Raw genomic sequence first — 25,860 nt, 5'->3', positions numbered from 1 at the left:
TCTTGGCCTTTTTTCAGAGAATATGAATGATAACACAAAAACTTTTTTCCCCACTCATGGTTAGTGGTTGGGTGAAGCCATTTATTGATAACTGTTTTCTCTATTTTTAAATCATAATGACAACAAAAAACATCCAAATGACCCTGATCAAAAGTTTACATACCCCAGTTCTTAATACCGTGTATTGCCCCCTCTAACATCAATGACAGCCTGAAGTCTTTTGTGGTAGTTGTGGATGAGGCTCTTTATTTTCTCAGATGGTAAAGCTGCCCATTCTTCTTGGCAAAAAGCCTCCAGTTCCTGTAAATTCCTGGGCTGTCTTGCATGAACTGCGCGCTTGAGATCTCCCCAGAGTGGCTCAATGATATTGAGGTCAGGAGACTGAGATGGCCACTCCAGAACCTTCACTTTGTTCTGCTGTAGCCAATGACAGGTCGACTTGGCCTTGTGTTTTGGATCGTTGTCATGTTGGAACGTCCAAATACGTCCCATGCGCAGCTTCCGGGCTGATGAGTGCAAATTTGCCTCCAGTATTTGCTGATAACGCGCTGCATTTATCTTTCCTTCAACTTTGACCAAGTTTCCTGTTCCTTTGTAGCTCACACATCCCCAAAACATCAGCGATCCACCTCCGTGCTTTACAGTAGGAATGGTGTTCCTTTCATCATAGGCCATGTTGACACCTCTCCAAATGTAACGTTTATGTTTGTGGCCAAAAAGTTCAATTTTGGTCTCATCACTCCAAATTACCTTGTTCCAGAAGTTTTGAGGCTTGTCTCTGTGCTGTTTGGCGTAAATTTTTGTTGGTCTACCTGACCGTGGTTTGGTTTTAACAGAGCCCCTGATTTTCCATTTGTTAATCACAGTTTGAACACTGCTGACTGGCATTATCAATTCCGTGGATATCTTTTTGTATCCCTTTCCTGTTTTATACAGTTCAACTACCTTTTCCCGTAGATCCGTTGACAATTCTTTTGCTTTCCCCATGACTCAGAATCCAGAAACGTCAGTGGCTGGATGAAAGATGCAAGAGTCTGTCTGGATCCCAGAAACTCACTCAGCTTTTATGCACACACACTGATTACAAGCAAACAGATCACAGGTGAAGATGTTACCTTTAGTAGCCATTCAAACCCATTTGTGTCAACTTCTGTGCATGTTATCAGGCCAAAATCACCAGGGTATGTGAACTTTTGATCAGGGTCATTTGGGTAGTTTCTGTTGTCATTATGATTTAAAAAGAGAAAACAGTCGTTTGACAATAAATGGTTTCACCCAACCACTAAGCATGAGTGGAAAAGATGTTTTTGTGTTATCATTCATATTCTCTGAAAAATGGTCAAAGAATCATAGATTCTGCCAGGGTATGTAAACTCATGAGCACAACTGTACTTATTGAATTTTAATTTTCAAGGAAAAAAGTGGAAAATATTTTTCAGATCCCAGGGGAACCCTGCTCACCTACAGTGGGTGCAGCTATTACCAACTATTTAATGGGTGAGGCCTCTAAATCAAATTTTGATGATATTGTACAAGAATTCTCAACAATATAAGATGGGTCCTTTTGTTGACAAAAAAATTAGCCGGTACGGCTGAGGAGCTTATCAAAGGAAAATTAACCAAAACAAAGCTTGAAGAACTGATAACGTGATATCCAAGGCGAGAAAATTGTCCTCTGTGAGTCTCCCCCAAAAGTTAACAGGGCAGTCTGGAACCAATTAAAGGCCAGTCAAAGTAACAAGTTGGCAGATAAGGCATTCCAGAAAGCTCAACAGTGCTTTGTTTTACATTAATGGCATTTAGCAGAGGTTCTTATCCAGAACAATGTACAACATACTAGGGTTGGGCGGTATCCAAATTTTGATACCTTTAAACTGTCTCTGTGTTTTCCCGGGGTATACGGTATTACCGAGAAAAAAATAATATTTTGTTTCGGCCTACTGTGTAATGTGCGCCTATGCCTCAAATGTACTATTTAAAAGCAGCATAGCGAATTGTGTGCATTGTGGTATGGATTAAGCAGCAAAGCGAATTTTGTGCATTGATGAATGGATTAAGAGATATTTCAAAGCATCACGCAACTCTTCCTTCATCTTGAAAATAGCATTCAACTGTCGTTTACACGTCTGCGTTGAAACGCATTTGCAGCACTATTTCACCTACTCCATCAAAAAAAAGTACACGATGAGCAGGATCATACCCTTTCAAGCATGGGAAATAAAAAAAAGAAAAAGAATCAACCAACACCCAAGTCCGTTTAGACTGCGCGATAAACCATATTCTTCAGCGAAAATGAGGCGAACCTAATTCAAATGCGTGATAGCTGCACAAGGCAAAATCATATGGGCCCACGTCATGCCATGGCGGGGAAATTAATAATCAAATGGCCTTACCTTGCTTAAAACGTTGTCTTGATCACATAACTCCTTACAATTATTCCACTTAAATCCATACGGTTTAACACACCCAACAAAGATAGCAAGTGCATTGCTAATTCCCACCAGAAACCTAACAGTTTACGCTACGATGTTTTCTTCCGTTTCTTCAGTAGATGACATTTCAAACGTTTATTACCCACATCCCAAATGTCATACGTTATATTATTTTACCTTGTTGTTACTCATGTAACCTACTCAAAACACAACTCATTGGAGAGATCTCGTGGAAGTGGAGTACCCCAGGCTATGGTGTGCCTTAGGGGACATATTAGATTTTTCGTTTGGTTTGAAACCAAAATACTGCCACACTGCCGATGTTGTATTTTTTTTTGCCACTAACTCGTTATCTTGACTTGCCATCTTTCAACCATGGTCTCAGTCTCTCTTTTTTTTTTTTTTTAGATAGGACAGTATATAGAGAGACAGGAACTGAGCGGGGGAGAGAGAGACGAGATCGGGAAATAACCTCGGGTCGGAATCGAACCCGGGTCCCCGGATTTATGGTACGGTGCCTTAGCCATCTGAGCCATGACACCCCCGGTCTCAGTCTCTTGCGAAGCTTTCTGTCAGACTCCAAATGTCACGCAGGGTTGCCATGGTAACGACATAAACAACCCTGCACGCGATGAAAACTTCTTTAGGAAATTGATAGAATTAGTGAAAATACGATCACACAGTTATTCGGGATGATCTTCAATTTATTATTCTATATTATGACCTCATGTACTCCATATTTATTTAGATATTATATATATTTTTTAAATGACGGTAATGAGACCGATACCGTTGGTACTTTTGGATACCTCTGGATACCTTCTTACCGTAATACCGCCCAACCCTACAACATACCCAAAGAAGCCTGGGGAGGAGTTGGCGATTAGGTGCCTTGCTCAAGGGCATTTCAGCCATTCCTGCTGGTTCAGGAAATCAAACCAGCGACCTTTTGGTCCCAAAGCTGCTTCTCTAACCATTAGGCCTATTTATTCAATGCATGCCATGATCAATGCTTGTGAAAAAGCACAGGGCTTTGAACCGGAATTTTTTTCCTATTGGTTCGTTCCGAACAGAAACGGAATTTTAACGTTTCCGGTTTTGGGTTCCACCATTAAATAGACGTTCCCGAACCGGTTAGAACAAAAAAATTTCGTTCCCGGAACGGTTAATTACGTTCCCTGTCAGCTGTTTAACAAATGGCTATAAAATTATGTCTCTGTCTCATCCAGCTTAAGCCAAATGTAGGCTAATTCTATTACAACCTTCATTAAATAAGACAAGAAATAATTCAAAACAATTATTATTATTTCAGATGTTGGGGATTTGGATTCTCAGTATGTCTTCCCATCTACACAAACAGAAAAAGTGCCAAAAATGAAAGAGAATTCGTTTAGTGTGTTACCAAAGGCTAGTCAGGCCCTATAGAGGGCTACCGCATGACGTCACCGCGCCGCGAGATTTTGTTAGGCGCCATATTGGAAGTACACATCTATGCAAGTACATACATTCATAAACTACAGCTGAAATGTAGCCAGGGCCGGTTCTGCCCTAATCTGGACCCGGGTGCAACATCGCGCAACCCCCCCCCCCCAAAACCAGTCTAAATCAGGACAACCATCACATAACTATAACTATAAACATTTTATATCAACTATTTTAACTAAATGGGCTATAATAAATCAGCCTGCAGGCAGCCACGGCGGGCTGCCTCAGAAAAGTAACCATTTGTCCTACCTTAAAACTCGTTTTGCATTTTCTGCCTCCTTTTTTGTATTTTCGACCCTCCGTTTATTTTCTTTCCTTTTCTGAAAACCCGATTTGTGTCCAGACATTTTGTTCTGCTACCAACGAACTAACTCGTCAGGTCTTGTCTCTCGAGCCCGCGATGATTCCCGTGGGAAGGGCAACAACTGATACATTTTTACAAACAGCCAATAGGGAGGTTGCATCGTTCAGGCTCTTCTTTGCTCAGACACTCAGTAATGGAGACGTGATGGCAGTCCACCTTCCCGCGCTCTCCATTCAATCAGCGAACGTCACACAGGAAGTGAACCCCAGCGGGTCATAGAAACTTGCGCAGGAGAAGACTGACTATTTGTAGGCTACAGAAACTTTGAGGAACGAAATAAAAACCGGTATTAACCGGTTACCATTATTTTTAATAAGCGTTTCTGTTCCGGAACATAAAAAATAATAAAGTTTCTGGTTTCGTTTCTGTTCCATGTGAAATAGAAAAAGTTCCCGGTTTTCGTTTTCGTTCCTTGAACCGGTTCAAAGCCCTGGTTCCAACCTGCTTGCACTCTCTTCTTCACTTTGGCACTCACCATTACTTTGTACAGTTGACCCTAGATATCTGAACTCCTCTGCTTTGACCACTTCTATTCCTTTAGCTGTACCATTCCACTGTCATCACCTTCATTCACGCACATGCGCTTTATCCTGCTCCTACTGACTTTCTTTCCCCTTCTCTCTAGCGCATTTCTCCATGGCGCCAAGTTTTTTCTTCTTCTTGCTCCCGGTTCTCACTCCAGATCACAAGATCATCTGCAAACATCATTATCCATGGGGCATCTTGCCTGATGTTATCTGTCAACCTGTCCATTATCATTGCAAACAAGAAAGTGCTTAGGACCGAGCCTTGGTGCAATCCAACATCTACCTTAAATGCCTCTGTCATTCCCACTACACATCTCACTGCTGTCACACAGTCCTCATACATATCCTGCACCGATCTCACATATTTCTCTGCCACTCCTGATTTCCTCATGCAGTACTACAACTCCTCTCTCAGCATCCTGTCATATGCCTTCTCTAAATCCACAATGCAGCTCCTTCTGGCCTTCTCTATACTTTTCCATCAACATTCTCAATGCAAATATTGCATCTATAGTACTCTTTCCTGGCATCAAACCATATTGCTGCTCACATATCTCCACCTCTCCTCTTAGCCTACCTTCCACTACTCTTTCCCATAACTTCATGCTGTGGGCTGGTCAACTTTATGCCTCTATAGTTACTGCAGCACTGGACATTGAATATTGGTACCAGTATACTACTACTCCACTCCTCAGGCATCCTCTCACTTTCCAAAATCTTGTTAAACAAGCTACTCAAAAAGTCAACTGCATCTCTCCTAAGCCTCTTCATACCTCCACTGGTATATCATCTGGCCTGATTGCCTTACCAATTTTCATTCTCTTCAAGATTCAAGATTAACTTTATTGTCTCACAAAGTGAGAAATTTGTTCTGGGCCATTCGCCCATGCTGCAGCCACAATACAGAACATACAGTACAACACAATACACATACAAAGACATACAAAGGTGCCTAAAGTGCAAGAAACATTGTGAATTAAAATAAAAAAAACAAAATAATAATAATAATAATAATAATAATAATAATAATAAACATGCAAAAAATAAATAAGAGAGTGAATAAATAACACCTAATAGGTGTAATAAAATGCTAAAATTCTAATAAGTAAAAATACTAACCTGTGCAAAACAAACCACCACGTCATCTGTGCTCTGGTCTTATCTGACCTTGTTTACCAGCTTAATTGACACAGGAACAAATGAGTTTTTAAATATCTGTTCAGTCTGCAATGAGGAACTCTAAACCTTCTACCAGATGGTAGCAGCTCATACTCGCCATGCATGACGTGTGATGGATCGCAGAAAATCTTATTTGCTTGTTGCAGAGTGGCCTGTTCATAAATACTCTGAATGGAGAAGTGCTCTTTAACACCAATAATTTTTCCAGCAGCATGAATTAGCCGAAGCAGTTTGTTCTTTAGCTGCACAGAGAGGTTAGCAAACCAAGCTGTGATACTATACCTGATCAGAGTTTCCAAGACTGCCTTATAAAAAAAAAAAAAATCAAATCTTTGATCAACACCATGAATTCTCAGATGACGAAGAAAATGCAACCGTTGCTGTAGTCTGCAACAGAGGCTGCCGACGTATGTGCTCCAGGTGAGTGCGTTGTCAATAAAGACACCCAGATATTTGTATGACTGCACCTGGGCAATGGCTTGATTGTGGATGACCACGGGCCTGCGGTCACCTACTCCTCAAGGGTCGAACACCATTTCTTCTGTCTTATTCACATTCAGAATGAGGTGGTTATCGTTGCACCACTCAACAAACCTCTGAATTTCTAGAAAGTAGTCAGATATATCATGATTCTTTTTCAACAGTGATAAAATTGCAGTGTCGTCTGAGAACTTAATGATGTGATTGTATAAAAATTTCTACACGCATCTGTGTACAGACTGAACAGAACCGGTGAACTCACGCATCCCTGTGGTGCACCTGTGCTCAGTTTTAGTTTCAGATAAAGTTCCATTAACACTGACCCGCTGTCTACGATTTGTTAAAAACGAAAAGTACCATTTAATAATAAAAGGATGAACATCAAAATTAATCTGCTAATTAAAAGATGTGGCTGCAACGTATTAAAAGCTGAACTAAAATCAACCAATAAAAGACGTGCAAATGAGCTAGAATCCTCCAAGTGCTTATTGATAAGGTGGGTCACAGCTAAAATGGCATCTTCAGTACTTCTGTTGCACTTGTAAGCAAACTGAAAGGGATCTACAAAACCACTAACTTCTGTCTTCAAGAAATTGATCATGATTTTCTCAAAACACTTCATTACCAATGAAGTCAGTGCAACAGGACGGTAGTCATTATTCTCTTTACAGCTTGCTTTTTTAGGCACAGGAATGATAACAGAACTTTTCCAGATAGAGGGAACAGAATGAGTGTCTAGTGATTTCTGGAAGATGGGACACCAGGCTTCTGCCAGTTCTTTGCTACAGGACTTCAGTAGGCACCCAGAGATGCCATCTGGACCAGAGGCCTTTCTGGGGCAGATGCGTGAAAAAAGTCTCTCCACAGCATGCTGGTCAATAGTGATTACTCCAGGGCCTGATTCAGGCACACCATCCATAGCTATTTTCTTCTCATATGAGAAGTCTCTTCAGTCAAATCGGCAAAAAAAGTTATTCAGCTCATTAGCCTTTTCCTCCTCATTTAACACATTGATACACCTCTTAGCTGGAGTCATGTGTGTCATCGTTTTCATAGAGTCCCATAGTTTTTTAGTACTCATACCTGAGCAGTGAGATTCAAATTTCTCCCTCTCCTTCCTCCTAGCAGTCCTTAGTTTGTGATTAAGTTCCTTCTGCGTGTTTTTCATGCTTAGTAGGTCCCCATTCTTAAATGCTACTTTCCTCTGTACTATGCACTCTTTAATCTCCTTGGAGATATAAGATTTATTATTTGGGTACATAGTGATAGATTTTTGAGTTGGCACATTATCTTTACAGAACAATATAATCCGTGATAGTATCTGTGGCCTCCTCTAGTTCCAGACTATGAAAGAGGTCCCAGTTGGTGCAAGAGAAGCAGCTTTTCAGAGTTTCTACACTATCACTGTTCCATATAGAAACAGTTTTAACTTGTGGTTTGTTGCTTTTAAGCAGGGACTTGTAAGTAGGGATTAAATGGACAGCGTTGTGATCAGAGGACCCTAAAGGAGGTTTAACCTTAGCAGTATAGGCGTTTTTGATATTTCCATAACATTTATCCAATGTGTTTTTTCCTCTGGTATTACAGTTAACATATTGGCTGAACCCAGGTAAAGTAGCCTCAAGTTTACAATGATTAAAATCACCTAGAATAAAACATGGTGCTTCAGGGGTGCATTTCAGTTGTCTGTGAACACAGTCTGCTATGATATTAGCTGCCTTAGTAGCACTACCCCCAGGCGGGATATATGCAGTACATAGTAAAATATTCCCAAATTCACGTGGCAGGTAGAAGGGTCTCAGGCTTAAACATACCAGTTCAATGTCAGGATTACAGACCGACTCTCTCGTGGTGAACTGCGAGCACCACAGGTTGTTGATGTAGACACAGGTGCCGCCACTTTTGCTCTTGCCGGAGTTGTCGTTCCTATCAGAGCGCATCAACGAGAAGCCATCCAGGGAAACTAGTGAGTCGGGCACATCTCAGTGAACACAAGCAGGCATGATTCCCGGTACTCGTGGAGAAACCTGGCATTGGCTCTGAGCTCCTCAACTTTGTTCTTCAGGGAGCGGACGTTACAGAGAAGCATGGAGGGCAGTGGTGGTCTATTAGATCTTCTCCGTAGTCTCTGTCGTACTCCGCCACATTTCCCCCTCTTCCGCATCCGTCTCCTGCAACCTCTCTCCGGGGGTCTTCATAGCTCACCTTACTTCCTCCTTGCTAATTTTCTGTACTTCCTGATTCACTATCTCCACCTTGGCCAACTTTCTCTCTCTCTTTCATTTTCTTCATTCATTAGTTTCTCCAAGTTCTCCATCCACCTTCTCAACACACACTCTTCACTTGTCAGCATATTTCCATCTGCATCCTTTATCAGCCTAATCTGCTGCACATCATTCCCCGCTTGATCTCGCTGTCTTGCTAATCAGTACAGGTCCTTTTCTCCATCCTTACTTTCTAACCTTTCATGTTGTTCATTAATAGCCTTTTCCTTTCCCTTTGCCACTGCTCTCTTTGCTTTCTCTCACATCTCCTTGTATTCTTGTCTGCTCTCTCTTTTTATCCCAGTTTTGCACTGCCAACTTCTTCCCCTATACTCTCCTGGACTTTGTTATTCCACTACCAAGTCCCCTTGTCTTCCTTTCTTTGTCCTGATGTCATTCCTAGCACCTTCCTAGCTGTCTCCCTCACCACTTCTGCCATAGTTGTCCAATCATCTCATACCTCTTCACACATCAAAAAATGGTGTGCATTTTGTATACAGGGAAAAAGTTGATTCACTGCACCCAAACGTCAATACCATGTTTCTTTACAGCCTTCATATACAACATCTATCTTACTCCACACTCAATACAGCATGCTCAGAAGGATCGAATCATTTCATGGGATTTGAATTTCCTGGTTCTCACTGCACTGTAGCTGCTCATCCTTTCATAGTGCAAGGGTGTATTCCATCGCGCTAAACCTGCTCCTCGATATCAAGAAACTTGGGATGTCACTCTGGTCTTGGAGTACATAGAGCTATTATATCCACTTGAGAAATTGTCACTAAATGAATTAACACATGAGTTGTGTTGCTAGCACTGACATCAGGACAAAGATGCCAGACCTTATCATTCCTTGATGCCATGAAGGCAACTAGAGATTATTCAGCGGTCTCAAAAGTAGCCGGTCACCGGCGGCAAATCACCGTCTGTGGCTTGTTATGCCGCCGGCTATTGTCAGTCGAGTCACAAAATTTAATATTAAATATTTCTGACGGCAAAAAAAGTTGTGAACGTAAATTACATCCACTATGTCATGTATGTCCGTTGCCGCGTCAACTTTGTTTACATCCTCGACATGAGTGCGGCCATTACTGCCGTGTTGCCAGATTGGTTTTAAGTGCATTTTGGCGGGTTTTGAACATATTTTGGGCTGTAAAACGTCAGCAGTATCTGGCAACATATTTTTTTTACTTAATACAAGAAATTAATGGATGCCAACGTTTTTGCCAAAATGGTATTTTATTTTCCATTCTTTAGGCAGCTTCAGCATCATGAGATTCTGTTCAAATTGTTTTTTTCTTCTATGAAGCCTGAGCCATTTATTTTATTAGTTTGTAATTATTGTTTAATTTAGTCTTCAGGAGAGACTGCCTGCACACAGTACTAGTATTAATAGTTTTTTTTTTCTTACATGAAAGCTGAGGCATTTATATTATATTTTAAGGTAACTTCATGTTGTGCTGTGAGGTTCTCTGCACTTTAACTTTTGAACCAACAGGTGCATTTGGATAAGTAAAGCCTATTTTTCTGCATTTTTGTAGTCCTGGTAATCTTTTATATTGGTAAAGTTGTTTATAGGACTATTTCTCAGTGTCTTTGTTTTTTTAATCAATAGTTTTTCAGTAATAACTTAATATTTAACATTTCACTCAATTTTAAACAACCCCCCCCCCCCCATGGGCTGCCCCCATAGTCTCCAAAATTTCTGTGGGAAACACTGGCGTGCGTAACAACGCTAATCAAGCTTAAGCTAGACGACCCGCCTCAAATACCCGTCCCGGGTAAATGTTATCCCAATTTTAGACGACCTGTTCCAAACCATCCCGCCCCATGAAAAATTCGTACTTGCATCTCTCTCTCTCTCTCTCTCATATATATATATATATATATATATATATATATATATATATATATATATATATATATCCCTGCACGCTTTGCATGCATTATGTCTGCCGCTGGCAGACATTTTACCATTTTGCACCCTGCTGTAAATTATTTGTACCCTGCTATTCTCCCAAACTTTGAAGCCCCTGTTATTATGTATTCTACATACAAGAGCATGTTAAACAAGACAGACCTGGGAAAACTCCATTGTCCTCCTTTGCGAGGAAATACTAAGCAACCACTTTGTGTTTACACTACCCTGAAGCACAATCTTGACAGAACAAAACCTCTTTGTGATACTGTCTATATGCGCCTACTGTTCTCCTATATCAAGACATATCGACCTGTTACTAACAGGCACTATTGGACGATGGATTAAAACCATTCTGCAAGCAAGTGATGTGGATACAACACAGTTTAAAGCTCACAGTAACAGATCTGCAGCCATTTCAAAAGCCAGTAAGAGGATTCCCACTGATGAAATACTGAAGCAGAGAGAATGGTCTCGGGACTCAACTTTTCACACATTTTATAACAAACCTGTGATTACTGAGAATATCTTTGCTGCAGCTATATTACAATGAGTGGATCTGGTTGGTTGATATGGTTATGTTACAATAATCTTTTCCTGGCTGAATAATATTGTTGGGACCACAATTATTGCTGTAAAACCTCATGTTGACAGGAAGTGGCATCACCAGGATTTGGTAGAATGAAAAAATTAGACAAGCCTTACCTGTCAGGTGAAGTTCAACTGTGATTCAACCGAGTCTTCAGTGACACACTCAGGGTGAATATGCCCTCCCTTGCAATTAGGTCTACTCCCCATTCCCTTGTTCTTTTCTTTTTTGCCTTGTTCTTTATAATCATACCCAGAATATTTAAAATATGAATATCCTCAGCAGCAGGTGTGCATCTCAGGTTAACCCTCAGTGCGTCACCTCAGACTTAGTAGAATCACAATCAAACTTCACCTTACAGGTAAGGCTTGTTTAATTTTTTAAAATTTATGACAAACTCACAACCCAGGAGTATCCACTGTTCCTGGATTCCGCTCTGTTTACCAGCTCTCCCTGATAGGGTCCGAAGTGTGCACCTATTGGAACAGTCTCCCCCTTATTAAACACTCCCAGGCCTGCATCAGGAATACTGGACTTCTGGATTTCTAACCCAGGAGGAAGAGTTTGTCTGGCTCGGTCAGGGGCTCCCATGGGAACAGGAGTATCTGGGATGAAGAGGGGCGGTCCATGAACCTCACATTTGCTGAAGAAGAAGGATTTGCAAACTTCACAGTCTGGAAGTAGAGAAAACACAATAGGAAGAAATGAGGCCCAAAAGCATGTGCAATGTGTGATTATATCTAAGACCATAACATTAGTACTGTATAAAGTTTATCCAAAGAAAGCTTGCCAGAAAGGTTCACTGAGCATGTGGTTGAGACGAGAGGTGTCCATCAGGACTGAGATCTTACAGGACACAACAAAGTACAGGAGTATGAATTTTTACTTACTAGTGGGAGTAAATAAGTGGTCAGATATGAAGCTTGCAGGGCAAAATAAAACAACGTTCAATAACATGAGTGTGGCACTACGTGATCTATTGACAGCATTCTTAGAACCTGCCTGGTCAGGGTCATGGTTGTTTTAAATTCAGCAACTTATTTGGTTATCTTTTAGAAAACAGAATCTACCAAATTCATGAGGAAATCACATGAAAGTACAAACAAATATAACTGTGCAAATAACTGCACTGCTGCTTCTTCTTTTGGCTGCCCCCGATTAGGGGTCGCCACAGCGGATATTTCATCTCCACTGCTCCCTGTCTTCAGCATCCTTCTCTAACACACCTGCCACTTTCATGTCCTCTCTCATCACATCCATGTATCTCCTCTTTGGCCTTCCTTGTTTTCGTTTGCCTGGCAGCTCCATCCTCAACATTCTCCTTCCCACATGCTCTGCATCTCTTCTCAGGATGTGCCCATACCATCTCAGTCTCATCTCTCTTGGCTTAATTCCCAAGCTCTCCACATGTGCTGTCCCTCTGATGTGCTCGTTCCTTATTCTGTCCAACCTTGTCACTCCCATCGCAAACCTTAACATCCTCAACTCCGCCACCTCCAACTTTGCCTCCTGTCTCTTCGTTAAGGGTATGGTCGCCAATCCATACATCACAGCTGGTCTCACTACTGTCTTATACATCTTACCCATCACAAATGACTCCCAAAATCCTTCTCCAACTGCTCCACCCTGCCTGCACTCTCTTTCTCACCTCACTATCGCAGACCCCATTTTCCTGCACAGTTGACCCCAGGTACTTGAATTCACCAACTTTCTTTACGTCTACTCCTTGCATCTTCACTACACTCTCATCCCCATTCTCACTGATGCACATGTATTCTGTTTTGCTACTGCTCACCTTCATTCCTCTTCATTCCAATGGATCAATCTCTCCAAACCCAACTCAACCTCTTTTTTACTTTCACCACATATCACAATATCATCCGCAAACATCATGTTCCATGGCGACTCTTGCCTCACTTCATCTGTCAAGCGATCCATCACTATGGCAAACAAAAAAGGACTCAAAGCAGATCCTTGATGGAGTCCCACCTTCACCTTGAACCATTCCGTCTTTCCAACCGCACACCTCACTGCTGTTTCACTGTTCTCTCTTGCACCACTCTAATATACTTCTCATTCACTCCACTCTCTCTCATACAATACCACTCCTCATCTCTCGGCACTCTATCGTATGCCTTCTCCAGGTCTACAAACACACAATGTAGCTTTCTCTGGCCTTCTCTGTACTTCTCCATGAACATTCTTAAAGCAAAAATTGCATCCAACGTGCTCTTCCTTCGCATAAGCCCATACTGCTGTTCACAGATTGCTACCTCTCTTCTCAATCTCACCTCCAATACCCTTTCCCATAGCTTCATGGTGTGGCTCATCAATTTTATCCCTCTGTAATTACTGCAGCTCTGTACATCTCCCTTATTCTTGTATATTGGGACTAGCACACTCTTTCTCCATTCATTTGGTATTTTCTCATTCTCTAGGATCTTATTAAACAATCTCGTTAGGAACTCCACAGCCGTCTCACCCAAACATCTCCAAGCCTCAATCGGGATACCATCTGGTCCGACTGCTTTCCCAGTCTTCATTCTTTTCATGGCTGCCCTCACCTCATCCTTACTAACTAACTCTGCTTCCTGATTTGCCGTCTCCAATGAATCTGACCTTTTCTCTCTTGAATTCTCCTCATTCCACCTTCTTAATACACTCTTTCTTTGTCAGCACATTTCCATTTACATCTTTCATCGCTCTTACCAGCTGTACATCCCTCGCTTTCCTGTTTCTCTGCCTAGCTAGTCTGTATAGGTCGTTCTCTCCTTCTTTGGTCTCCAGTCTTTCGTAGAACTCCTGGTATGCATCTGCTTTCACCTTCACTACCGCTTGTGCAAATAACTGCACACACACTGAAAAAAAAATCTCTCTCTCTCTCTCTCTCTCACTCAGGTCTCTATTTTAGCTTGCTGATGATGCTGGCATTTCTAGATCTAAACATTTTTCAAAAGGCACACATCTAGGATTCATATTTAATTCAAAATATATTCACACCTAGTGGCAATTTAAGCATAACCAATTTACTTATGAAGAAACCAGTGGACCCAGAGGAAACCTACACTAATGGGGAGAACTTGCAAAATTTCACACAGACAGCAACCCAAGCTTAGAATTGATTCCAGGACCCCGAAGCTGTGCCACTGTGATGCCCCAAAATCCATATTCAGATGTTTGGACACCTGTCCATCACACCAATATGTCCTAACTGAACATCCCATTCCAGGGGTATACTGAGGGACATACTCTCTGTCCCCTGTTAATCACAGCCAACTGGGGTCTTCTGCGAGCTCGTGCACGTGGGGAAGAGAATGCATAGCACTTTCTTCCAGGTGCGTTTTGCTATCCTGTGACACAGCCTGAGCTGCATTTGGAAAAGAGGAGGTTGATGGCTTCACATGTCTGCTTTCACTCACATGGTTAGAGATCTGGCTGGTGGGTGGATACTAGTAGGTGACCACATTGGAGAGAAAATGGGTGGAAGAAAAAAAAAACAAAAAAACAAAACAAAACTACAATCTTCTAATGTAGTGAAGACGCAAGGACACATTTATTTAACATTTATGGAAGGAGGGCGGCACGGTGGTGTAGTGGTTAGCGCTGCCGCCTCACAGCAAGAAGGTCCGGGTTCGAGTCCTGTGGCCGGCGAGGGCCTTTCTGTGCGGAGTTTGCATGTTCTCCCCGTGTCCGCGTGGGTTTCCTCCGGGTGCTCCGGTTTCCCCCACAGTCCAAAGACATGCAGGTTAGGTTAACTGGTGACTCTAAATTGACCGTAGGTGTGAATGTGAGTGTGAATGGTTGTCTGTGTCTATGTGTCAGCCCTGTGATGACCTGGCGACTTGTCCAGGGTGTACCCCGCCTTTCGCCCGTAGTCAGCTGGGATAGGCTCCAGCTTGCCTGTGACCCTGTAGAACAGGATAAAGCGGCTAGAGATAATGAGATGAGATTTATGGAAGGAGACTCAGGTATTAGTCAGTAAGTTTGCCAAGATGGGAGAGTCTTCAGGACAGAGGAGTTTGTGCTTTCTGGTTTCTCAATCACACAACCTGAATTTCTTTTGGTCTCTGAACAAAACACAGGAGTGGCTGGAGAGAATGACAGACATTCTCTAACATTAAATGTAACTAGAAATAAGCAATGTGTCATTTGTTAATAAATTAAAAATTGTACTCATAGGCAAATCACCATGGTACAAGGGGAACGATACATTTTGGGCCGTGCTGTTTTTTGAAAAATCACCTGGCATAGAGTTTTTTTATATAACAGCATGACCCATCATGTGCTATTCCACACTTTTTTGTTCAGGTTCACATCCTCGGTCTATAACGACTAATGTAATTTAAGGAAATGAAAAAAAAAATGTTGTTTCTCTCACTCCTTGCTACTATATTATACACTATCAATAAAAATATCAATTTCATTCAGTTACAATTTGTTGACTAAATAATCTTAGACTGAGGCTACAAAATGTACTATCAAATGAGGCTCCTAAATGTACTCTATTGCACTTTTAGTGCACTAGATAGTGTGTAGGGTAGAAGAAACAGTCAAGTGTTACTGAGGACCAGAGTTGGCTGATGCCTTACAGAGGTAGTCTTTCTTGTCAGGATCTTCCACTTTAATGGAGAGATCTTCAGGTGGGTTGTCAAGGTCGTCTCCATGGTTGAAGATGTTCAGCTCCAGTGTCTCCTCTTTCTTCACATAGACTTCTGACGATTTGCATATGTCTGATTTCATGTCCTCACACAGCTAAAGATCAAACAATAAGAATTATTCAGCAAAAAACATCAACACAGTTTATAAATCTATTTATAAGGTTTGTGTGGCAGCGAGGGCTTGATCGTGTATCAGCTATGGATGGTGAGGTATCAGGTAGAACCGGCAGGTAACGCGTGAGGAGTTGCACCTGTGTTTGATTACTAGCAATTTACTTTTGTATCTTGTGTTCTTTCACAGAGAAGTCAGTCATCAAAGAGAGAGAGAACTAAGCTACCCAGCACCATGTGTGTGCAAAGGTGAGAAAAATAACGTCACAAAAAAGTGATCTCTAAATTAACAATAAAGCACAACTTGAGTTGTCAAGCCTGTCTCCCAGTTCTTCATTCCCTGAGCTGCAAGACTACTACAGTTTGTTCAACTCTAAACATCGTTTTTTGTAATAAATTCATCATTAAGCTTTACCTGTGAGGGATCAGGAGCCCGAGACTTCCTGGAGGAGCGCTGTCTGTCTTCTGATGAACTCATAACAGCTTAAACAAAGATTAATAATAATAATAATAATAATAATAATAATTTTTACATTTCTATAAAAATTAGTGGAAACAAACAAGTGGTTTGTTTTATTGCTAAAAATTTCTCAAAGAAAGATACAAATAAACAGATTACAGCCGAACTAAAATACTGACCTAACTATAACGGAATTAATATTATTATTAGTTGTCGTAGTAGTAGCAATAACATCCATGCTATAACAGTAAGATGGCATGAGAAGTATTTAATGGTATTCTTTAACCATTTAAACAGCAATTTTTCAATGAAATTTTTTGAAACATTTGAAAACAATGTTTTTAGCTGCTCCGTTACATTACATTCCAGGCAGTCTACAGTTTATAAAAAAGTTATGATAATCATTCACATCAAGATCTTTAAAAATCTTTTTTTGACTGCATGCACTAGAACATTCAAAGAAAAATCATTCAATCAATATTTTAAATAGAAAAGTGTATTACGTTAATATTATTATCTTTCTTTTCATTACCGGTAAACACAAATAGATGGGAGAGCTCTCTAATATTTCCAGAAAGCAGCTGAACAATGTCAGTAGTGGCCATGACATTCAGATTAAATGGCTTTTACAGCTTTATATTTTAAGTGTCACTTAAAATAGAGAGCTCTAAGAAATTATAACTTACACCAAACATTATAACTAAGTGGAATTTACTTCCCACTTTCCTTACTAGATTTAAGTTTATTACTAGACAATACATGGTACCTCTTTTGTTCGCTCGCTTTTCTCTTTCCTGCTGGGCTCTCTTCTCCCTCTGACGGCGTTACTTCTGGGGGGTGTAAGCTCACCCACCGCTTTGCCTTCACCTGCCTCCACTTCTCTCTCTGCTCCTCTTTAGCAGCTCGAGTCAATCTAGGTTGCTCTGGCTGCTCTGCTTTTTTCGGGCTCTCATCACCTGCATCCGAAGCCTGCTTTGTTCTCTCTCAATGGCCTGCACACACACACAAAAGTTAGCTTTGTATGTGGCAACTTTTCAACACATTATGATGAATAACTCTGTTACATGAGAATGAAACTTGTACTAATTGCAATATTCAGGTATGCTTCGCTTCATTCACTTATACTGCCATACACATTCTTATTGACAAATATCAACAATAGATGCATTTGCAAAATATGTCTAATGCACACTTTGATTTAGGTTCTTGTAAAAAATGTACCTTCATTTCTTCAGAACAATTTTTTTGTAGACTTTTGATGCCTCTCTGCCTCTTTGGATGTATTCAGCCCATCTCTCAGGTTCATTTTGTTTCAGTCGGTCATTCCAATCGCGTGTTGCCTCAGTGGCAGTTTTCCTTTTTTTGGGTGGTGGGGGTGGAGTAAGGCTAGGAGTGTGTGTCTCTAAAAGACAAATCCTTAGCCTTGAACTCTGGCACGAAGCCATTGACCTGATTAAAAGTAAAACAGCTTAATGATTTTTATTAGAAAATTTTGGGGGGGGGGGGGGGGGGGGGGGGGATCATGTGATGGCGGTGAGCTGAGCAGACGCTTTTGCCAGAGCTCCGTGCCACCCGGTGCTAATTTTTTCATTATCCTGACAACAACCGGGCGCTATAAGCCATCTTTGTTATGAACATAACAGGCTAGGTCCTTGGAAAACTTTTGGCCACAGTCTTTTGACAAGATGGGAAGAACCAGAGGAAATAAAGACAAAAAAGACGTCCTGTCCAAGCCCGGCGACAACACACAAGATGGCGACCAGGCCGAATTTGTAACCGCAGATGGGCTTGACCCTGCCCTTGCTAAAGCCCTGAGTATAATGACTTCCAACATTATTCAAGTTAATAACTTAGTTATTAAAGAAAAAATTAGCCCTCTGGCTGAGACTAATCCACAAGCATGCTACGGAGCTCCAGGCCGCTAGCAAGCGGCTAGATGAAGCAGAGGCTAGGTTACTAGCAGTTGAAAACTCCGCCGCAGCACAAGAGCCAAGGATTGTGGAGCTGGAAAAGCAGGTTAGCGCCCTCACGGAGAGTTTGGACATGGCTGAAAACTATAGTAGGTGCCTAAACATTCGAGTTGTCGGCTTGGCGGAGGATACAGAGACTGGGCAGCCGGTGGAGTTTTTCGAGTCATGGCTACCCCGCGTCCTAAAGATGACCACGAAGGCCGGCCGCATAAAGCTGGAGAGAGCCCACCGCACCCTCGCACCGAAACCGGACCCGAACAGGAGGCCCAGGTCACTGCTGCTATGATTCCACGCGTTCAGAGACAAATAGAGGGTCATGGAAGCGGTGTGCCGGGTGAGCCAGGATGGTGACTTAATCTACAAAGGATCCAGGGTCTCTTTCTACAGCGATTTTTCCTCGACGGTGATGAAGAAACGCAAGGCATACGATGCGGTGAAACAGCAGCTGCGAGAGCGAGGGATGTCATATGCTATGCAGGGTTCTCCACGAGGGGTTTTAGAGGAGCGGGCCGCCCCCCTTTCTGTGATTCCCGCCCCCGTTTAATTTCTGCCGCCCCTTTACAAAAGGAAGCATGATATTGCCTATAAAACCGTGAGGATATAACCTGGCTGTCAGTGTTACTGTAGCTCTTGAAGTGTTTCCGCGGAGTGGTGGATCGGACTCGAGCCTGGCATGAACCGCTCTGACGCGCTATAATGACACCAATCTATCACCAGCCAATCAGGAGACTTAACCAAACATCCCCCGCCCACTCGTGTCCGCGTCTGAGACATTGAATTTCCACAGAAGGAGGGAAGAAGTTGACTGAGGCAAGACTGTGTGATAAATTAACAAATGAATAAGATAGGAATTTCAACATATAGGGCTTAAGTTTGTTACCATTAAATAAGCATTGCTTGTACAGTAACGTTATGTTGTTACAACGCTGACCCACTTTTAACGTGCCGAATACCGACTGTAGCCGCTAACAAATGCTAATTAGCTTGCTGTCAAGTTTTTCCTTTGTCGAGCTTTAAGCGTAAGGTCATGGATGTTACTACTGCTTGTTCCTGCCATAATATGATATGTGATATGTGCTGTTGTCTGTTCATAGCCACTTTTTTAATCTATGCGGTTAGCACTGTTTTGTTACTAGTATTGTATGTTTCTTTTTGCTGTTTAACCAAAGTGTAACTGCTGCCATCTTGACGAGATCACCATCGCAAGAGACTGTATCTCATTGTTAAAAACAGAAAAATGCAGGCATATTGTCCAAGGAGCATGCAAAGTGCAAAGACCTTAAATTGCTCTGTGTAAGTTAGAAAATGGCGCAACTTCCTCTGTAGCCGTCAGTGGACAAGCACAGACGTGTCTTGAGTTTTGAGCCAATCACAACAGGGCAGCACTGTGGCCTGAGGTAAAACATGATAGTTTAAGTTTGTTTAAATTACAAAAATGAGTACACCCAATGACTGTCTCATATACTCTTCATATACAATTTTCTTTATTTTTTTGTGCGGCATAAGTCTTAAATTTAACTTATGGTCTTAAAAAGGTCTTAAAAAGTCTTAAATTGAACTTGTTCAAGCCTGCAGAAACCCTGTTCTAAATGATTACTATTTGAGTATTTTATGCAAATGACATCTGTAAATTTATGCAAATTTGCTTCGAGGTCATCCGATTGACCCCCCTATATTTTCAATCCGTGGAGAACCCTGCTATGCTGTTCCCGGCTACTCTACAGGTGATACACGGAGGCTCCAAAAAGAGGTTTTCCACCCCGGAGGAGGTTCGCGGTTTCATTGACTCTGCCTGGATGATAACTTTGCAGAGCACAGAGCTCCATTTGTCTGGTTTGGGACACTTTTTCTGTAACAGACGTAGTTTTCCCACTCAGGCTGGTACGTCATGCTCCGTGTTCTAGACGCTGCCAAATCTTGAACACTCTTAACATTTTGAACATGGGTCAATGACGGATAAGGATTTTCAACTTGCAAATTTTAAAATATAAAAAATATTAACTTCTATTGAGAATGTTCAAATATTTACAATGTCAGGTATGCATAAATCTATTTTTGATATTCATATTGGGCATTTTTAGTGTTTTATGTACACGAATTGGCTACAACCTTAAAAAATGTCATGTGGTGCGACCGAGAATAACCTTAAAATTGTTTTATTTTCCAAAACATGGTTTGGATATTAATCTAAGTTCTGAGTAGTATGATGTGTATAGAAACAACCCATTGACATTTATTTTGACTTTAAATGCATATTGTTATTTTCTTTTGATGTCCAATATGGCAGTCACCTGCTTGCGTCTAATTAAAACAAGACTTTTCCTTATAAAATGTGCAAAATGAAGAAAAAATACCTGAAGAGCAACATCCACCCAAGTAAACTTTGTCAGTTATTAAAATTCCAGCCATAGAAGTGAAATGCCATATTCTTATTTTGAGAAAATTACTGCTATTTTTGGTCGTGCCATATGATGCATGGTCGCACCAAATGACAGGAAATCCTCATATTGGCAAAACAAATAGCAATAAATTAGTAACAGATAAAGTGCAGGCAACATGTATGATTAAATCAAATTTTATTGCCTTTTAACACTCAGTGAAAATGAAAATTTAATCTTTTTTTCCATTTCATGTCTACTTCTTTTCACAACATTGTCATTTCAGTTTTCACTTTTTCTCATTCACAACAGTGCACAACAAGTCTACAACATGTGCAAAGTTGTCGTCTCCATTAGTTGATGTCACCCGCTCCCATTGTTCCCAGGATGTAGTCTTACAGTTGTCTGTCTCCGGGAAGACGATTTCATCAAAGCAGCATTCGGGACACACACGATCCATACATGCTTTGTTTTTGGGGTCACACACAATCATTCCCACTAACTCCGAGGCACTGGTTGTCTTCAGCAGCCCTGTCTTCGCTAGTTTGTTCGCCAACAGTCGGATGTTCTCATGTTCTGAACATGCACGTGTATCTCGGTCCCGTAACTTTGGCTCTGTAATGTAAAAGGGCCTGTGTCGGGTAAACTGCCTGTAAGACATGCACAGGTGCTGTTCTACCTCTGTTTGATACTGTGTGTGGAGCTCTTTGAGAGGCTTTATCAGGACACTTCTTTGTACTCTTTGTTTATTTTTCATGATTGTGTCTTTTTTTCCCCAGGTAGAAGGCAACTGTTTTCATCTCTCAACAAAAACTGTATAACAGCTTGCTTTCTCTCAGCTGACAGTCTCTTCTGACCCTTTTGTTTGACCTTTCCACTTCTCACTTTCCTTTGCATTTCCATCACTCATCTCACGCTTTCTACTTTTATTTTTCATTTTTTGCATTTCCATCAGCTTTTTCCTGAGATGCAAGACTTACTTTTTAAGCATTATCTTCTCCCGCTGCAATTTTTTGCAAAGTCTCTGGCCTGACTTATCCCTTCTCTCATCTCTCACTGGTGTGGACACCACTGGTGGACTAAAATCGTCATTCAATATTGGGTCCACTAGATTCACATTTCCGGATGGGTCGGGATCTACAGCTACATTAAGGAGAGCTGGTGGAATGCTCTCCATAGATGGCGGGGTGAGGTCTAATACTGCTGGGTCAGAGTTGACCTGCTCCCTATGGCGGGCAGTCTTTATTTTGCTGGACAGTGGCATCTGATTGAAAAAAAACATTAAAAACAGTTAAAATATATAAATATATATAAAATAGGAAATATATATGTTATCGCAGTGACAAGATCTCACTTTTTATGTTTTTTCTAATTATACTATGAAATATGAATTATAACTCGTTGTTCCTGAAATACACAAAAAATACTCAAAAATGGGAAAAACATATTTTACAATCAATCCTTTGTTTGTATTAATCATGAAAATAACTTTTGAAGCACAATAAATTTAACTCTTCAATGTCTCATCTCATCTCATTATCTCTAGCCGCTTTATCCTTCTACAGGGTCGCAGGCAAGCTGGAGCCTATCCCAGCTGACTACGGGCGAAAGGCGGGGTACACCCTGGACAAGTCGCCAGGTCATCACAGGGCTGACACATAGACAAAGACAACCATTCACACTCACATTCACACGTACGGTCAATTTAGAGTCACCAGTTAACCTAACCTGCATGTCTTTGGACTGTGGGGGAAACCGGAGCACCCGGAGGAAACCCACGCGGACACGGGGAGAACATGCAAACTCCACACAGAAAGGCCCTCGCCGGCCCCGGGGCTCGAACCCAGGACCTTCTTGCTGTGAGGCGACAGCGCTAACCACTACACCACCGTGCCGCCCTACTCTTCAATGTATACAAGTAATTGAAAGTATCCTGCAATGGTCGCACCACATGATATTGGTCGCACCAAATGATGTTTTCTAGATTCAGTGAAAATTTACAGACCTAGCATTAGCCACTGTAAAGAAACTAGCTGGTTTCTGACAGAAGGTCACCTTGAACTATATTATCAAAATATACATTTGTAAATAAAACTTTATTATAGTTTTCTTTTTGGGGTCATACCGCATGACATCCAAATATGGCAACAGCATCACAGCACTTAAAATCATTACTTTTAGAAATGTATGAAAGAGGGTTACAGACCTGCCTGTTGATTCCATGTGTCCTTTGCCTATTGATGAATGATGCAACTTCATGTCTTTCACTTGGATTTAAAATAAAAGTCCCAAAATGGTCATTTCTTGATGGTCGCACCACATGATATTTGGAAAAATAGACAGGCTCGGACATTATTTGTTTGTATATTATGGGGGAAATATATATTCAAGAAAGCTGAAATTTCATGTTGGACTACAAAACACTTCAGAAAATATGCCAAAAAAGAAAGACAATAAATTTGATTAGATTTAGAGTAATTTTTAAAAAGTTTAAAAATCAGCAGTTAAGGTCGGACAGTCGCACCACATGGCTTTTTAACACTTTGAGGACAAAAAAATTGCATGCTAACTAATTATTTCTGAAAAAAGATTTAGTTCCATGGAGGTCACATGTACTACATATATGTGGTAAATTATTATGAAATTTAAACACTTTTTAACTGAAGAAATTGCAGTTGGACAGAAAATATAGGCGTCATGTCATTGACCCATATATCGAACATTTCCTAACTGAGTGGCGTGGCTGCTCGTAACGTGAATATTTTGTTTCCACCTGATTTCGTTCACTCCCATAGGGAGGACTTTTTGCGCTTTCTTGGCACGCTATTCATCATATGCAGTCAGTTCGCTCATGGTGAGTTTGAAAGGTGCTTGTATGGTGGACAGTCCCTGTTTATTTGGGGAAAGACCCTCAGTTTGTTTTTCTCTGTTGTACATTTGTTATGCTTGTTTAGTGTAGTTCATGTGTTTAGCTGAAGACATGACTTATGTACAAGATTTATGTGGGGTATCAGTGTGGCATTTTCCATTCCTGTTAAATGTAACTGTCCTATGTATCTGATAATGTGGGTCATGGGATGCATATATAGGGTGAGTGTAGGTGTAAACGGCTCTGACTTTTTTATCCTGCCCTTATGGCAAACAGTATCTTATGGCCATGTCCGATTTATATAATATTAATATCTGTTTTTGGAACATCCATGGCCTCCAAAAACCTGCCAAGAGGACGGCAGTATTATCATTTTTGAATAAGGAAGATGTTTCTATTGTGTTCCTCAAGGAGACTCACCTGGAGGACAAGGATAATACTAAATTGCAAAGGAGTTGGGTGGGGCAGCTCTTTGCTACTTCATGTTCTTCTTTCAGTAGGGGCATAGCCATTTTGATTCGTAAAAAGCTAGCATTTAGGTCTCTTGATTGTGTTAAAGACAGCCAGGGCCGGTATAGAATTGTTAAAGGAATACTAACAGGAAAAGAAGTAACATTTCTGAATCTATATTGTCCCCCAGCCTAGTCCCCTGATTTTCTCTCCAAGGCTTTTGCAGTTTTTATGGATCGGGCCTCAGGGGACTCTTTTGTGGGGGGAGATTTCAATTGTCACCTTAATCCCTCTCTTGACAAACTTCCATTTGACATTTCTTCCCCCTCTAAACAAGCGAGGGTGCTCACTAATATAGGTCACGATATTGAATATTCTGATGTGTGGAGGCAGCTTCACCCTACTGATTCAGAGTTCACTTTTTTCGGCCCCATTTCAAAGCTATACCAGAATTGATTACATTTTCATCCCCTCCTCAAAAATGTCTCTTGCTTTATCATGTTCTATAGGCAACATTGTGTGATCAGACCATGCCCCCCTTTATTTGGTATAGACCCTTTTCAGTCACGTGACCTTCGTAAACGCGACCGCCATTTTGGACATGTAGTGGACTTCGGCTCGAATCGGTTTGAATGCGAGGAAGGCGACAAACATAAAAGAAAAAGGAGCGAGATGCAGAAAACTGTATTTACTAGTTTACTGTAATTATGATCTGGCAGCTATTTACACTGGATCCAGTGTAGATAGCTGCCGGAGCCAACGTCCGAGCTTGCCGGCCGCGAGCTAGGGCGCTCCGGCCGGCCGCGAGCTAGGGCGCTCCGGAACCTCAGACGTTGGCTCTGGCAGCTATTTACACTGGATCCGGTGTAAATAGCTGCCAGATCATAATTACAGTAAACTAGAATGGAATGTTAACAGCAATGTAATGCCTTTTCTGGCTAATTTTATTTGTCTTACCTCCAACAAAGGGGTCACTACACAAGCGTTGGTATGCCGCTATCCATCTTCTCCGTCGGTCAGCATCTACCGGGATCCAATAAAATGATAACCCTTGCCTTGTTTGTTGATGGTTACTACATCCAGGTGCACAACAATATAGTGGCATGATGGAAGTCTTGCTGAAAATAAACACTTTCTTTGCTGCCGTTCCTCAATGTTGGTTGTGGTAAACTACTGGTAGTACATGTCCAAAATGGCAGCCGCGTTTGTCATGACGTCACGTGAAAAGGGTCCATACTCTCTCGCTGAGGACAGGAGATTTCAGCCTTATTTCCTCAAAGATAAGTTTATCTCCTACTTTACTTCAGAATTTAAGATTTTTTTATTCTATCAACTCAGCATCCACAGATAATCCCTCTGTCCTCTGGGAGACGTGTAAAATATACTCTCGTGGACTGATTAGGTCTTTTGTTGCATCCAAAAGACGTGCGAAGAACGAACAGCGTAAACTTCTCGAATCTCGACTAGCTGAATTGGAGAAAAATCATATATCTAGTCCAAGTCCTGATTTGCTTAAGGAACTGTTATCCGCACGTGCTGCATTAAATATTTTTCTGATTCAGGACTCTGAACAGTCCCTTAAATTTGCCAGGCAGAAATTATATGAGTTTAGGGACAAACCTGGAAGATATCTTGCTAAGCTTGTCAAAAAGAGAGCAGATTCTCAAAATATAGTCTCCATTACTGACTCTAATGGTGTAAGATCGTTCAATATTAGAACCAT

At 41.3% G+C, this 25,860-nt stretch overlaps 1 protein-coding gene across 1 annotated transcript in view; it reads right to left on the bottom strand.

Annotated features, from left to right (window-relative positions):
• LOC132894120 (zinc finger protein 883-like) overlaps nucleotides 1–25,860 on the bottom strand; it is a 109,889-nt gene that overhangs the window by 71,722 nt on the left and 12,307 nt on the right. The window contains exons 2-5 of the mRNA XM_060933456.1: nucleotides 17,237–17,462; nucleotides 16,426–16,493; nucleotides 15,831–15,993; nucleotides 11,644–11,915 (exon numbers count right to left, since the gene is read on the bottom strand). Coding sequence (XP_060789439.1) covers nucleotides 11,644–11,915; nucleotides 15,831–15,993; nucleotides 16,426–16,488 — 498 coding nt within the window. The 5' untranslated portion in view covers nucleotides 16,489–16,493; nucleotides 17,237–17,462. The remainder of the gene's footprint in view (nucleotides 1–11,643; nucleotides 11,916–15,830; nucleotides 15,994–16,425; nucleotides 16,494–17,236; nucleotides 17,463–25,860) is intronic.

This window comes from Neoarius graeffei, chromosome 11 (genome assembly GCF_027579695.1).
Source record: "Neoarius graeffei isolate fNeoGra1 chromosome 11, fNeoGra1.pri, whole genome shotgun sequence".
NCBI classification, from domain to species: domain Eukaryota; kingdom Metazoa; phylum Chordata; class Actinopteri; order Siluriformes; family Ariidae; genus Neoarius; species Neoarius graeffei.
The sequence above is the reverse complement of the archived record's forward strand: the minus strand, read 5'-3'. Positions and strand labels throughout refer to the sequence as shown.